Source organism: Ostrinia furnacalis, unplaced genomic scaffold (genome assembly GCF_004193835.3).
Source record: "Ostrinia furnacalis isolate ACB-3 unplaced genomic scaffold, ASM419383v2 OfSCF3339, whole genome shotgun sequence".
In the NCBI taxonomy this organism is placed as follows: Eukaryota; Metazoa; Arthropoda; class Insecta; order Lepidoptera; family Crambidae; genus Ostrinia; species Ostrinia furnacalis.
Window position 1 is genome coordinate 140134 of NW_021133578.1, and position 16898 is coordinate 157031.

A 16898-nucleotide genomic window follows, 5' to 3' on the forward strand; every position below is an offset into this window, starting at 1 on the left:
TATAGCTGATCTACAGAATACTGTCTGATAATACTGTCGGCATGTGTCTAAAATAAAAAGTAGGTATATAAAAATTTTGACTACACAAGACTCTTAAGTGCAGTGTTGAAAACTAACCAAAAAGTTGGTTTAAAACATGAGTGGGTTACAAAAGAGGTTGTACACTAGACTAAACTTTCAGTTCAGTTGGCTAGTAACAAGTCCATTCACACACCGCCAGAGCTGCTGTTCATGAGGTTCTCCGCGAAAGCGAGCCGGCGACGCGGCGACGCGACGTTACTTGTTGATATCCCTCCCCGCCGCCCACCGCCGCCGCCCGCCGCCCCGCGCCCTTCAACCACCCGGAGGTTGATCGGGATCGATTAATCAGATGCGATGATGTACCGAACTAGTGCATCTTGGAGACCACCCACGCGCCACGAGCGAGACACGCGCAGACATAACCGATTTATGAGGTCACCTGGAAACTCCGATGCAGGATTTTCATTCCACGAAAACACCATTGCTTTGAATATCGCTGTAAGAATTATAGCAGCAGCTACCGTGATTAACAATCTCTGTTTAATATGCGACATGCAACACCTTGTGCCGTTAGCATATCTACATGAAAAATGAAGATCCTCAATTGATTTAATTCTTCGTGGAGTCTATTACTCATGTCACGCGTGGCATGACGTCACCAGTCACCACCATGGTCTTGACAGTGGCGATCGCAGACGAACTTCTTGCGTGGGGTCGTCGGCCGGCGCCGAGGGCGGCGGGACCGTCCTCCCGAATACCCGCGCCAGGCACTGACGTCACGGAGGACTCGTCATCCCGGACCGTTTAGCGTCGTGATTAATGTGTGCTTACAAATCCGATTATAATTTGAATTCAATGTCTAACGCCGTATAAAAACAAAGCGTGTCATCGAGGCCGTTGTTCTAAAAATAATTAAAGTATCTATAAATAGTTTCTCTGTTTATATGCGGTCGTGAAGTTGCGTGTGAGATCGAAAACTGTCTGCGGAGTCAAGATCACGAGCGTCGCGTCCCAAGCGGAGTGTCAACAAATGCAAGAAATACAATTATTTTTGTAGCGGACTTGGAACAATGCCTACTAATCTCTGTTGGATTTGGAAATGTGCCCGTTGCCGTGGCGGCATGGATGCGACATTTTATATTTTTATTAGGCCAAGATGTTTTTCTTTGTCCAAGTAGTTACCTATGGACCTTGTTACGGGGCATGTAACTTTTCGTAATGATCATTAAGGCGAGCTATTAACCCAGTATTCGGTCAATCAATAAAGGAAACTCATGACATAGTTAATTTTACAGGTAATATTTGTCTACAACAGTACTTGCAACGGTGAAATGAAACATTAAGTTCTAGTGGAAGGGCTCATTGATCATAGTCATTAATGGCAAGCTACTCATTAATATTGTCGTGAGATCAAAAGCATTAATCAGAACTATATTCAAGACTCGATTTGGAGTAATTATAACCGACCAAGTAAGCAACGATGATCATCCGGCTCATAACCAGCTTGTAGTGTTATTAACTGTAGAAGAACTTTCTGAAATTATGTAAGCTCTGGTCTTCCTAATATAAATAAACTAGCTGTGCCCGCGACTTAGTACGCGACAAAACCCGTTTTCGCAACATTTTTCATTGTTGCTCTGCTCCTATTGATCGTCGCGTGATGTTGTATAGCCTATAGCCTTCCTCGATAAATGGGCTATCTAACACTGAAAGAATTTTTCAAATCGGACCAGTTGCAGTAGTTCCGGAGATTAGCGCGTTCAAGTAAACAAACTCTTCAGCTTTATAATATTAGTTAGTATAGATAAATTTATTGCTACAAGGGACAAATCCTGAAACCTGTGCCTGTGAAAAGTAAGGGAAATATTGCCATATTCCCATCAGCAATAGGTGCCTTTATTGTATCAGAATTATCGCCAATAGCAATAGACGGCAAGTGCGTCGGGTCAACGCTCGGACCTTCCTCCGGGGTAAGGAAAATGTCTCTAGTTAGTCTAGCGTAAATAACTTGGCATAGATTCTAAATTGGATCCAACTAATGCGTAATTTATGGCAAATCTTGCCGATCAGTGTTATGGTTTAACTAGCCGATCAGAGCCCTATTGACAAACGGTTCTAATGTACATACTTTGATAGTGATCGTAGTTTTGTTGGGACAACTAAGAAAAGTAATAATAAAAAAACGGCTTATTGTTTTATAGTGGCGGAATAAAGAGGAAATGTATATTCTTACATTACGCAAGTCGCGTGCACGGTCAGCAGCTGTTCCGACGCACGTTTCGTTATTGCAGACATACGCACCATTGATGTCAGCTGTCTGTGGAGACAACACGCTTGTTTATTTATTAATACTATTCCCACATTTTTCTTTTGTGTTACGATTAACATTTGCTTTGAAGATGCCTAATGAAATTGAATGACTGTGATGTTTGAAACTTGGAACGCATCTATTTTATAATGTCTTTTAGAAAAATAGATGCTTTCTTTCTGAATATGACTAGATTGTTGGACGTTCCTGTTGTTTACTAGTACGAGTAGGTACATCGTGTGGTTAGTTGTTAGTTTTTTATTTGCTTTGATAATTTATTTGTGGGCACTTATTCTTTTTTGTCTTTACTTAGTTCTCGATTGTGAAATCGGTTTCATTTATTTGTTTCCTACCTGTGAAATTACAGCTCTACTCAAGTAAAACTTACACACGTAACTCGCACACGTTACAAACGTAATTAGTGGATTTTTTTTAAATATTTACTTAGGCACATATCTTTGAAAAATCTGTGTGTATTAGCATACAATGATTATATAGTAATCACTGTCTGTGACATTGGTAGATATCCCTCGCTTCCGGCTATTTTTTGCCGCAAATTAGCAATAATAATATGTCATTCAGAGTGTATTGTGTTTACGCTCACAGCATAAGATGTTTGGCGTTACATTATGTTATAACTCGACAGCCTTTAATAGAGTCAGAGTAAGACTCACATTTATGTTTTACACTAGCGGCCGCCCGCAGTGGCGGCGTAGCATGGCTTGGCACTCGGGGCGATCACCCCCCCCCATGCTCGAGGCTATGGCACCCCCAGAATGGTCAGGTCTGGTGGCCCCCAGGATACCGATTCGAAGATGAAAGATGTACGAATCAGCTACAATGATACCAATCGTATCATGATCTTTATCATGCAGTGCGCCAGTAAGTACTAATCTGCGCGACTTTTGTCACCTAATGCTTGGCACCCGGGGCGGACCGCCCCCACCGCCCCCCCCCCTTACGCCGCTACTGGCCGCCCGCGACTTCTTACGCGTGGATCCCGTTTTACCCCCTTATGGGTTGAATTTTGAAAGATCTTGTCTTAGTGAGCATCTACGTTCTAAAAGAAACCCCCATGCGAAATTTGTGACTCCTAGCACCTGTAGTTTCTGAGATTTGGTGATGAGTGAGTCAGCCAATCAGTGCCTTTTCGCTTTTATAGATATAGTATTAAATCTCAGGCACAGCAAAAGTACTGATGTGAAATCAATGAATTCAAAAGATTTCGATTGGTAGTTAATTTTGTTTTTGCTGTCTCTCTTGAGCCAATTTCCATTCCACATCGACGACCGCACAACTAAGCAGTCCGTTTGCACGTTCCAGCAAACGTCCTTATCCACGAAGGTGGCGCAGCGCATGTCGTTCGGGCTGCTGGGCGGCAAGGCGGCGGCGCGCTGCGAGTTCGTGCGCATGAAGGGCCCCAGCGGCAAGGGCCACGCCGAGATGGCCGTGTCACGCCCGCACGCCGCCGGCCTCGACACGCCCTCCTCTGAGCCCGGCCTGTGCGCCACTGACATGTGGGACAGCGACTGGGACGACGACCCCGAGGAGATGTTCATATATCGCCACCAGGTGAGTACACTTAAATGTTAAGCCAGGATATGTAGCGAAACTACGCAACATCTTTTCGTCCAAAATACCTCAGTGCGTAAAGACGAAAGTCTACAACCAATGTGTGTTACCTGTGATGACTTATGGTTCAGAAACGTGGCCTCTCACTATAGACCTTAAGGCCTATTCAAACCTGAGCGATATTCGCTGCCGCTGTGGGTAGAGGTACATACCGCGCGGGTTTCGCTCAAATATCGCGGCTAGAGCGACCTAAGCGATATTCGCTGCCGCTGTGGGTAGAGGTACATAGGTAGACGGTAGCGAATACCGCTTAGGTCTGAACAGTATTATTACCGCATACTCACTGGGTTTTCTTTGCCGCAGACGGTAGCGAATACCGCTTAGGTCTGAATAGGCCTTTATACAGAAGCTCAAAGTTGCACAGCGTGCTATGGAGAGAGCTATGCTCGGTGTTTCATTACGAGATCGAATCAGAAGTGAGGAGATCCGTTAACAAACTAAAGTCGCTGAAATAGCCCGATGGGTTAGCAAGCTGAAGTGGCAATGGGCAGGGCACATAGTACGAAGAACTGACAGCCGATGGTGCAGCAAGGGTCTGTCAGTGGAGGCCACGTACCGGAAAATGCAGTGTAGGACGTCCACCCAGAAGGTGGACCGACTATATCGTAAAGGTAGCAGAAAGGCGCTGGACGCAGGCCGCTACCAACCGGGCAACAAGGATAGCATTGGGGGAGGCCTATGCTCATCAGTGGATGATGATGATGTTTTCTAATGTTGCTTTTTAGTTTTGCTCAATATTCAGCTACGGTTGCACAACCCTTATAATGTTCTGTTTCTCGGTACTAATGAGTGGCTTGACCGTTTCAGCGGCGGCTGAGCGACCCGAGCGCGAACATCACGAACTTCGTGCGCGGCGGCTGGCGCACGCGCGCGCCCAAGGACAAGAGCCGCTCCGAGAACGAGGGGCTGGACGCGCTCGTGGACGGGCTGGCCGAGGTGGAGGCCGGCGACCTGCGCGACGGTACGTGCCCGACACTATAGTGGGTAGCTTGGGCTTGGGGTCATTGGACAAAATTCTACGTGCTCGCAGACCAGGCTTTACACGAGGCTAGCTACCATCAGCAGCTGGCTTATGTGCAGGGCGAAACTTGGGCTACAATGTTGTCAGAGACGGCTCTTATTGTTGGTACGTGCCCGACACTAAACTCTCCGGCACGAGAGAACGAGGGGCTGGACGCGCTCGTGGACGGGCTGGCCGAGGTGGAGGCCGGCGACCTGCGCGACGGTACGTGCCCGACGCTACACGAGGCTAGCTGCCATCAGTTGGGCTACAACGTTGTCAGTGACGGCTGTTATTGTCAGTACATGCCCGACACTACACTTCAACACGAGAGCACGAGGGGCCGAACGCGCTCGTGGCCGGGCCGGCCGAGGTGGAGGCCGGCGACTTGCGCGACGGTACGTGCCCGACACTACACGAGGCTACACGAGGCTAGCTGCCATCAGCTGCTGGCTTATGTGCAGGGCGAAACTTGGGCTACAATGTTGTCAGCGACGGCTGTTATTGTCGGTACGTGCCCAACACTAAACTCCCCAGCACGAGAGTACGAGGGGCTGGACGCTCTCGTGGCCGGCGACCTGCGGGACGGTACGTGCCCGACATTACACGAGGCTAGCTGCCATCAGCAGCTGGCGTATGACAGGGCGAAACTTGGGCTACAATGTTGTCAGCGACGTTGACAGTGGCGATCGCAGACGAACTTCTTGCGTGGGGTCGTCGGCCGGCGCCGAGGGCGGCGAGACCGTCCTCCCGAATACCCGCGCCAGGCACTGACGTCACGAAGGACTCGTCATCCCGGACCGTTTAGCATCGTGATTTATGTGTGCTTACAAATCCGATTATAATTTGAATTCAATGTCTAACGCCGTATAAAAACAAAGCGTGTCATCGAGGCCGTTGTCCTAAAAATAATTAAAGTATCTATAAATAGTTTCTCTGTTTATATGCGGTCGTGAAGTTGCGTGTGAGATCGAAATCTGTCTGCGGAGTCAAGATCACGAGCGTCGCGTCCCAAGCGGAGTGTCAACAAATGCAAGAAATACAATTATTTTTGTAGCGGACTTGGAACAATGCCTACTAATCTCTGTTGGATTTGGAAATGTGCCCGTTGCCGTAGCGGCATGGATGCGACATTTTATATTTTTACTAGGCCAAGATGTTTTTCTTTGTCCAAGCTACCTATGGACCTTGTTACGGGGCATGTAACTTTTCGTAATGATCATGAAGGCGAGCCATTAACCCAGTACTCGGTCAATCAATAAAGGAAACTCATGACATAGTTAATTTTATAGGTACCTAATATTTGTCTACAACAGTACTTGCAACGGTGAAATGAAACATTAAGTTCAAGTGGAAAGGCTCATTGATCATAGTCATGAATGGCAAGCTACTCATTAATATTGTCGTGAGATCAAAAGCATTAATCAGAACTATATTCAAGACTCGATTTGGATTAATTATAACCGACCAAGTAAGCAACGATGATCATCCGGCTCATAACCAGCTTGTAGTGTTATTAACTGTTAAAGAACTTTCTGAAATTATGTAAGCTCTGGTCTTCCTAATATAAATAAATAAATTTATTGCTACGAGGGACAAATCCTGAAACCTTTGCCAAAGTAAGGGAAATATTGCCATATTCCCATCAGCAATACTAGGTGCCTTTATTGTGTCAGAATTATCGCCTAGTCAAAATCAAAATCAAAAATATTTATTCAGTTTAGACCACAAGTGGCACTTATGAACGTCAATAGAAAATAATAATAGATAATAGCAATAGGTAGATAACGGCAAGCGCGTCGGTTCAACGCTCGGACCTTCCTCTGGGGTAAGGAAAATGTCTCTAGTTAGTCTAGCGTAAATAACTTGGCATAGATTCTAGATTGGATCCAACTAATGCGTAATTTATGGCAAATCTTGCCGATCAGTGTTATGGTTTAACTAGCCGATCAGAGCCCTATTGACAATTTGTTCTAATGTACATACTTTCATAGTGATCGTAGTTTTGTTGGGACAACTAAGAAAAGTAATAATAAAAAAACGGCTTATTGTTTTATAGTGGCGGAATAAAGAGGAAATGTATATTCTTACATTACGCAAGTCGCGTGCACGGTCAGCAGCTGTTCCGACGCACGTTTCGTTATTGCAGACATACGCACCATTGATGTCAGCTGTCTGTGGCGACAACACGCTTGTTTATTTATTAAAACTATTCCCACATTTTTCTTTTGTGTTGCGATTAACATTTGCTTTGAAGATGCCTAATGAATGATTGAGATGTTTGGAACTTCAAACGCTTCGTATTTAAAATAAATGCTTTCTTTCTGAACGAATCGTATGGATTGTTGGACGTTCCTATTGTTTACGTGTGGTTAGTTATTCGTTTTTTATTTGCTTATCGTTTTTTATTTGCTTAATAATTTCTATTTCTTTGTGGGCGCTTATTCTTTTTTGTCTCTCTTTACTTAGTTCTCGATTGTGAAATCGGTTCAATTTATTTGTTTCCTACGTTCATTGTCTTATTCAGCTCTACTCAAGTAAAACTAACACACGTAACTCGCACACATTACAAACGTAATTTGTGGAAAAATTGTAAATATTTACTAGGCACATATCTCTGAAAAATCTGTGTGTATTAGCATACAATGATTATAGTAATCACTGTCTGTGACATTGGTAGATATCCCTCGCTTCCGGCCATTTTTTTGCCGCAAATTAGCAATAATAATATGTCATTCAGAGTGTATTGTGTTTACGCTCACAGCATAAGATGGTTTGGAGTTCCATTATGTTATAACTCGACAGCCTTTAACAGATTCATGCCCGTTTTCACCATCAATCCCTAATTTTTAAGTGACCCCTATGGTAACACATAAACAGGCATTTTGTTTTCATAGAGATCACTTAAAAATTGGGGATTGATGGTGAAAACGGGCATCAGACTCTCATTTATATTCTACATTTAAATCTCAGGTACTGATGTGAAATCAATGAATTCAGAAGATTTCGATTGGTAGTCAATTTTGTTTTTGTTGTCTCTCATAATGAGGGCTATCGTTTTTATACTTAACAGTTGGCACCCCTGGCGATTGACAGGACCTTACTCTACAGTGGCGCCATCTTGATGAGTGCAAATACGATAGTCCTCCTACCACTTTAGCGCTCACAAGTTGGCTCCACTGTCTTCGTTACTAGCAAGTGACAGGACCTTACTTACTCTACAGTGGCGCTAACTGGTGAGCGCTAAAACGATAGCCCTCATTATGGTAATTTCCATTCCACATCGACGACCACAAAACTAAGCAGTCCGTTTGCACGTTCCAGCAAACGTCCCTATCCACGAAGGTGGCGCAGCGCATGTCGTTCGGGCTGCTGGGCGGCAAGGCGGCGGCGCGCTGCGAGTTTGTGCGCATGAAGGGCCCCAGCGGCAAGGGCCACGCCGAGATGGCCGTGTCACGCCCACACGCCGCCGGGCTCGACACGCCCTCCTCTGAGCCCGGCCTGTGCGCCACCGACATGTGGGACAGCGACTGGGACGACGACCCTGAGGAGATGTTCATATATCGCCACCAGGTGAGTAGACGTTTAAATGTTAAGCCAGAATATGCAGCGAAACTACGCAACATCTTTTCGTCCAAAATACCTCAGTGCGTGAAGACGAAAGTCTATAACCATTGTGTGTTACCTGTGATGACTTATGGTTCGGAAACGTGGTCTCTCACTATAGACCTTATACAGAAGCTCAAAGTTGCACAGCGTGCTATGGAGAGGGCTATGCTCGGTGTTTCATTACGAGATCGAATCAGAAATGAGGAGATCCGTTAACGAACTAAAGTCGCTGAAATAGCCCGATGGGTTAGCAAGCTGAAGTGGCAATGGGCAGGGCACATAGTACGAAGAACTGACAGCCGATGGTGCAGCAAGGTTCTGTCAGTGGAGGCCACGTACCGGAAAATGCAGTGTAGGACGTCCACCCAGAAGGTGGACCGACTACATCGTAAAGGTAGCAGAAAGGCGCTGGACGCAGGCCGCTACCAACCGGGCAACAAGGATAGCATTGGGGGAGGCCTATGCTCATCAGTAGATGATGATGTTTTCTAACGTTGCTTTTTAGTTTTGCTCAATATTCAGATACAGTTGCACAACCCATAGACTTAAAATGTTCTGTTTCTCTGTACTAATGAGTGGCTTGACCGTTTCAGCGGCGGCTGAGCGACCCGAGCGCGAACATCACGAACTTCGTGCGCGGCGGCTGGCGCACGCGCGCGCCCAAGGACAAGAGCCGCTCCGAGAACGAGGGGCTGGACGCGCTCGTGGACGGGCTGGCCGAGGTGGAGGCCGGCGACCTGCGCGACGGTACGTGCCCGACGCTACACGAGGCTAGCTGCCATCAGCAGCTGGCTTATGGCAGGGCGAAACTTGGGCTGCAATATTGTCAGCGATCGGTACGTGCCCGACACTAAACTCTCCAGCACGAGAGTACGAGGGGCCGGACGCGCTCGTGGGCGGGCCGGACACTACTCTCCCCGAGGTTTAACCGCCTCTGTGGTCTAGTGGTTAGACCACCTGCTTCAGACGCAGAGGTCCCGGGTTCGATTCCCAGTGGGGGCAGAATTTTCTGTTCAGTTTGGTTGGTGGTAGGGCTTGTTCCAAGTCCGCCTGACTAGCTACCACCATCTTACCTAAGTCTGTCGCCATAGCATTAATGTTAACAGCATTGTTGTGTTCCGGCAGTTAGAGGTAAGATAGCCAGTTCCTCTGTGGTTGAGGATTCCGTGTAAATCTCGCTTCCACCTTCAGCCTGATCGTCACTTACCATCAGGTGAGATACAGGCCAAGAGCTTCCTCGTTGTGGATAAAAAAAAAGGTGCCCGACACTGTACACGAAGTTAGCTGCCATCAGCAGGTGGCGTATGTGCAGGGCGAAGCTTGGGCTGCAATGTTGACAGCAATGGCTGTTATTTTCTACAGCGGGGGTATCGGGTAAGTATAAGAAAAAAAGCTACAATGCACCCCTTGAATTTGGTAGCCTGTAAAACGGCTTGCTCAATTGGCTTTTTGGAAATGGTTGAGGAAATATCAGAAAAATTAAGTGAACATAAAATTGTAATGTGATGATCATTGATGTTTCCAAGATCACTTTGTTTTTAAGATTTATTTAAAAACTTTTGTTAATATTTGTATTTTTTTTTATTTGCATAATTTGATGTGTTTTACGTTACATTTTCGTGTCGTTTATCACTGATTATTTTGACGCCTCATCGCTTTTCGCGCTTTTAGATGTTGTGTAATTCGGTCACGTGTTCTCGGTGTCTCAGATGCTGATCGAATCGATTAAACATTAAATCTCACAAAAAAACGTTGTAATTCTTTTAATAGTAATTAGAAGATGAATCGGTGTTTTATAGCTATTTTTTACTTTACGTTAAAATAAATCAATTTTATTACAACGTTCGGGATGAGTTTTAATACTTAATCGGTCCGGCTGGCGTTTTAGAAACCGACTAGCGCAAAATTAGTCGCAGTTCGCTCGGAGGAAGCCAGCCGCGGTAGCGTTTGTTTTGCAAATAACTGAAAAGCTCAGACGACACGAAATGTTCGATCGACGGATTGCAAAATGGCTCATCGAAACGACGCACGCTCGAAACGTGCCCGGCCGCGGACGCCGGCGCGTTTAAATAAATAAATAAATAAATCTTTCACTTTTCACACAACGCCAGCTAGCCCCAAAGTAAGCAACTTAATGCTTGTGTTATGGGTGCTAGCTTAACGGATATACTACTTATATACTTTTTTTAAATACATACATATTATACATAGTAACACCCAGACCCGTCACAGAAATTAAAATTCATCATTTCAATTTCTGCCCGGCCGGGAATCGAACCCGGGACCTCTCGGCATAGTAGTCCGTTCTGAACCACCACACCATACGGCCGCGTTGCGCGTTGCGTTTCGAGACGTGAGCCATTTTTCAAGTCGAGCCCCGCCACTGAAGCCGCGCCCGTTGTCCGTAGATGAGCGCCGCGGCTCTCAGGCTTCCTCCCGGCGGCGGCCCGCGCCCTGTGCGTCCGCCGCGCCCTGTGCGTCCGGCGCGCCCGTCACGGCGCGCATGCGCGACCTGTGCGCCCGCGCGCCCGACGCGTCCTCGCCGGCCTGCCTGCGCGTGCTGTCCCCGCGCCGCGCGCGCCCCTCCCCGCCCGCGCCGCGCCCGCCCCCGCTGCGCCCGCTGCACCTGCCCGCGACCCACACCGAGCTCGCCACCGCCGCCGAGGAGCTCGACGCGCCCGCCGCGCCCGCCCCGCCCCCCGCCCGCCCCCGCCGTCGCCCCGTCACCGCGCGCGGCGAGGAGGAGCTGCCCTTCGCGCCCTTCGCGCCGCTCGCCGCGCCCGAGGACGACCGCCTGGAGGGGGACGGCGGGCGCGAGGGGGGGACGGGCGCCAACCGCGGCGCGCGCGCTTACGTGACGCTGCCGCGGCGGCGCGCGGGCCCGGCGGCGGCGCTGTACCGCGGCGCGCGCCTGCCGCCGCGCCGCACCACGCCCGACGGCACCGACATCTACTACTGGTGCGACCTGCCCAAAAACTCCCGGAGGTACACCGGTGAGTGGGGCGGTGGAGACTTGCGGCTCGAGAGCTCGGTAAAGAAGGCCAGCGACACATCGCCGCAGTGGCGGATTTAAGCCGGGTTCCCACTATGCCGGACCGGCAGATCTCCCGGCCCGGTAAAACCGGAAGGCCTAGCGGCGGTACAAATTGTATGAAGCTGTTCACATTATCCCGGATCCGGCTTTTTCGCCGAGCCCGGCATTTTTACCGAGCGTTTTGTCGCTACAAAATGCCGGCAAAATCACCGGACCGGAGTAATGTGAACGAGTTGCGGCCCACCTCGCCGCGCCCGTGCCTCCCGCCCCGCCCCGCCCGTGCTCCCCGCACTTCATTCGGCTCGGATTTCGGATCCGGTGATCCGGTGTAATGTGAACACCCTTGTCCGGTGTCCGGTTTCCGACAGAAATGCCGGTCCGGCATAGTGGGAACCCGGCCTTACAGTTTTGCCGCCCGTAGGCTAGGGTGTGGTTGGATATTTATTAACTTTTATCTTCTGAAATCGAGTAAGCGTCAGTTGAAATCTGCCGCCCCTAGGCCGCGGCCTATACGGCCTATTGACAGATCCAGGACTGCATCGCCGGCTCCCGATGCAGCGGCCCCAGGGGAACACAGCGCGCTGTGTGGCTCACGAGTCACCGCGGAATAGAACGATGTCAACGCCATCTATTTGAAGCACGATAGCCGAACGGTGAAAGGGTTGGAGTGGCCGACTCGAGATCCGAGGAACGCGGGTTCGAATCCCACCGCCGCGGCGCCGCTCGACTATTGTGGTGAGCCCACTCGTAACACAAGCTTATTTAGCTTAACACGAGGGGTTAATGGGACTATTAGTAATTTGGGCAATACAAATTGCTAATAATCATTAAAAAAAAATTAGCAAAAAATGTTTCTATTGTAACTGACGTTCCGTTGTAAGTTCACCTAAGTACGATCTGCGAGAAAAACCATGATGTTCACCTGAAACTAATCTTCAATGTGCAAAAGAACCTTCTACAGATAACCCTACCGAGGTCCTGTGAATTAAAAGTGTTACAATATTTCTAGAGCTGGACGACGGCGCGTACAACCCGCTATGGGCGATGCGCGGGTTCACGCAGACGTTCCACCTGTGGAAGGAGGGCAAGCGACAGCAGTCCACGCCGCTTAATGCCTTCCTCACCTACGTCACGCTGCCCTGGTGGAGCATCGCCAAAGGTACGTCACCACAAAACACACTCCAGCGGGACGCTTGTTTCTTTACAATAAGTGCGGGCGCACACTAAGCGACATGCGACAGCTCGGCAACAATTTCATATACAGGGTGGAATTTTGTAATGCCACCTGGAGGGAAAGTACTCTTAATACTGTAGATAGAACATTTTACTCAAAGAAAACATTTCTTTATTTTTAAAAAGGAAAGAGAGCTGCATTCAAAGAGTTTCCATTTTTTTTCGAAAATTCATCACCATACCATACAATTTTCTGTAAATAATTAAAATAATTTAAGATTTCATGGTTTTCCTTTCATTTGATTTATCAAGTTTGTTGAGAGATTTCATACTTATACTTAACCCTAACGATCGATGCAATAAAAATACAGGGTGTAATTTTTAACAAATTTTAGTTGGTTCGATTCCCGGGTGTGGCAAGCAAATTTTTAGAAGCAGTTCTATTTATTTTCCTAAATTAAGGAATGTTTTCTGTGAGTAAAATGTTCTATCTACAGTATTAAGAGTACTTTCTCTCCAGGTGGCATTACAAAATTCCACCCTGAATTTCTTTTAAAGCTTCGCACACTTGGCTTTAGAATCGCGGAGTTGCGACGAAAAGCTAATATAAGTATGAAATTGTCTAGATTAGACGTGTAGTCGCCAAGCTGTCGCTAATGTGCGCCTACACTAAGATCAAAATACATTAAAAAAAAACTGGTATACACTTTTGGGAATGAGTAAGTAATCGATTTCTTATTTTCCAGACATCCTGGACCACCGCGAGGAGCCAATTCTGACGTTCTAGTGCGCCGGCGCGCGCACCCTCGGTCGAATACTATCCGATAAGTCATTTTATTTTTTCCATAGTAGCCCGGCAGCAAAACATAATGAAAGTATAAATGTATAACAAGCATATCAATAGAAGAAAATGTAAATCTTGACAGCAGATTCCTATATACGTATAACGCCTAATCATTCCGCAAAATGGAAAGACTGTTATTTGCTGTCGGACTATGTATATTTTTGGTTATTACTGAACATAATTTACATTTATTTCTTATTACAATACAATATAATCTACTATTATCGGCGAGGGGGTGCCCATAAGATGCCTTAAAAAGTACAAAACTCGGCAGGAAATTATGAATTTGTTTGGAGCTATCCATAAAATACGATGAAAAAATATGTGTTCTTTTTGTGTAAGTAAATTATACATTCCATTTGAATACTTTTGAGTATCATACAAGACCTATTTTATGGATGCCTCCAGTGGAATGAAACGTCTCACGGTACTCGATTAAATGTTTAATATTTGGCCGCAAAAGTTAAAAGAACCCACTCAACGTCATAACGATATTAGAAAAATCGTTTGCGGTCGCCTAATATTTTAAGAACGAAATAACATACAATTATGTGCCTGAAATAAATGTTAGATTTTTCTTTATTGCAAAAAAGAGAATTAAGCAAGATATTTTCATGAAAGAAACAACAATAGAAAAGGTTTAAGGTGGAGANCGCGGCGCGCGCGCGTACGTGACGCTCCCGCGGCGGCGCGCGGGCCCGGCGGCGGCGCTGTACCGCGGCGCCCGCCTGCCGCCGCGCCGCACCACGCCCGACGGCACCGACATCTACTACTGGTGCGACCTGCCCAAAAACTCCCGGAGGTACACCGGTGAGTGGGCGGTGGAGACTTGCGGCTCGAGAGATCGGTGAAGGTGGCCAGCGACACATCGCCGCAGTGGCGGATTTACAGTTTTGCCGCCCGTAGGCTAGGGTGTGGTTGGATATTTATTAACTTTTATCCCTTCAGGTTCAGAATGTCCAATTCCCAAAATGTCCAACGGTTTCAAAATGACCAATTCCCACAATGTCCAATTCCCAAAATGTCCAATTCCCGAAATGTCCAATTCTCTTCTGAAATCGAGTAAGCGTCTGTTGAAATCTGCCGCCCCTAGGCCGCGGCCTATACGGCCTATTGACAGATCCAGGACTGCATCGCCGGCTCCCGATGCAGCGGCCCCAGGGGAACACAGCACGCTGTGTGGCTCACGAGTCACCGCGAAATAGAACGATGTCAACGCCATCTATTTGAAGCACGATAGCCGAACGGTGAAAGGGTCGGAGTGGCCGACTCGAGATCCGAGGAACGCGGGTTCGAATCCCACCGCCGCTCGACTATTGTGGTGAGCCCACTCGTAACACAAGCTTATTTAGCTTAACACGAGGGGCTAATGGGACTATTAGTAATTTGGGCAATACAAATTGCTAATAATATTTAAAAAAAAATAGCAAAAAATGTTTCTATTGTAACTGACGTTCCGTTGTAAATTTTCCTCTGAAAACCGTAAGTACGATCTGCGAAAAAAACCATGATTTTCACCTGAAACTAATCTTCAATGTGCAAAAGAACCTTCTACAGATAACCCTACCGGTGTTCAATGAATTAAAAGTGTTACAATATTTCTAGAGCTGGACGACGGCGCATACAACCCGCTGTGGGCGATGCGCGGCTTCACGCAGACCTTCCACCTGTGGAAGGAGGGCAAGCGGCAGCAGTCCACGCCGCTTAACGCCTTCCTCACCTACGTCACGCTGCCGTGGTGGAGCATCGCCAAGGGTACGACACCACACACACCCCAACTCCCTCTTTGTTGCTTTACAGCAGTGTTTTTCAACCTTTTTCATGACGCGACCCCCCTGGTATGAAAAAATATTTCGCGACCCCCGTACCGCTCGCTTTTTTTTTTCATGCATTTTATAATGTTACAAAGATGTTGTAGGGACCGAATATTTCAATCCATACAACATTTGGATGGATTTGGATAATTAGGTTTCGGATAAATCTATCATTATAACTTTACTGATTCTTTTACGACCTCTCGCGATAGTTTTTACGACCTCTCGCGACCCCCCTACAGAGGCTTGGCGACCGCCCCGGGGGTCGCGACAGGTTAAAAAAAACACTGCTTTACAGTAAGTGCGGGCGCACACTAGGCGACATGCAACAGCTCAACGACAATCTATACTAATATTATAAATGCGAAAGTAACTCTGCCTGTCTATCTGTCGGTCTGTCTGTCTGTCTCGCTTTCACGCCTAAACCACTGAACCGATTTTGATGAAATTTGACATAGAGATAGTTTGAGTCCCGGGAAAAGACATAGGATAATTTACCCCGTTTTTTGAAACAGGGACGCGCTAAAGTTTTTCTGTGACAGACAAAATTCCACGCGGGCGGAAAGCTAGTTTCATATATTTCGTTTAAAGCTTCGCACACTTGGCTTTAGAATCGCAGAGTCGCGACGAAAAGCTAATAAATAATAATAAATAAATAAATATCCTTAGACATTTTACACTGCGCTTCTAGTCCCAAACTAAGCAAAGCTTGTACTATGGGTACTAGACAACGGATATAAACATACTTAAATACTTTTTTTTTGTAAATACATACTTATTATACATAGAAAACACCCAGTCCAATACAAACAAATAATATGTTCATGCACACAAATGTTTGTACTGTGCGGGAATCGAACCCGCTACCTCCGGAATAAAGAAGTCCGTTCCGAACCAAACGGCCGAAATTGTCTAGATTAGACGTCTAGTCGCCAAGCTGTCGTCGCGTGTCGCCTAGTGTGCGCCTACACTAAGGTCCAAAATACATAAACGAAAACTGGTATACACTTTTGGGAATGAGTAAGTAATCGATTTCTCATTTTCCAGACATCCTGGACCACCGCGAGGAGCCAATTCTGACGTTCTAGTGCGCCGGCGCGCACCCTCGGTCGAATACTATCCGATAAGTCATTTTATTTTTTTATCCATAGTAGCCCGGCAGCAAAACATAATGAAAGTATATGTATAACAAGCATATCAATAGAAGAAAATGTAAATCTTGATAGCGGATTCCTATATACGTATAAATAACGTGGATATCGCCTAATCATTCCGCAGAATAGAAAGACTATTATTTGCTGTCGGACTATGTATACTTTTGGTTATTACTGAACATAATTTACATTTATTTATTAATTTATTTCTTATTACAATATAATGTACTATTATCGGCCTTAAAAAGTACGAAACTCGGCAAGCAAATGTGAATTTGTTTGGAGCTATCCGTAAAATACGATGAAAAA

The 16898-nt window shown here is 46.7% G+C and overlaps 1 protein-coding gene across 1 annotated transcript in view; it reads left to right on the forward strand.

The window, feature by feature from the left end:
• Positions 1-16898, forward strand: part of LOC114357732 (uncharacterized) — a 69790-nt gene that overhangs the window by 51319 nt on the left and 1573 nt on the right. Inside the window, exons 6-13 of the mRNA XM_028311480.1 lie at positions 3653-3901; positions 4769-4864; positions 5129-5627; positions 6380-6432; positions 8286-8534; positions 9164-9317; positions 12614-12763; positions 13524-14259. Of these exons, the coding sequence (XP_028167281.1) occupies positions 3653-3901; positions 4769-4864; positions 5129-5627; positions 6380-6432; positions 8286-8534; positions 9164-9317; positions 12614-12763; positions 13524-13564 (1491 nt within the window). The 3' untranslated portion in view covers positions 13565-14259. The remainder of the gene's footprint in view (positions 1-3652; positions 3902-4768; positions 4865-5128; positions 5628-6379; positions 6433-8285; positions 8535-9163; positions 9318-12613; positions 12764-13523; positions 14260-16898) is intronic.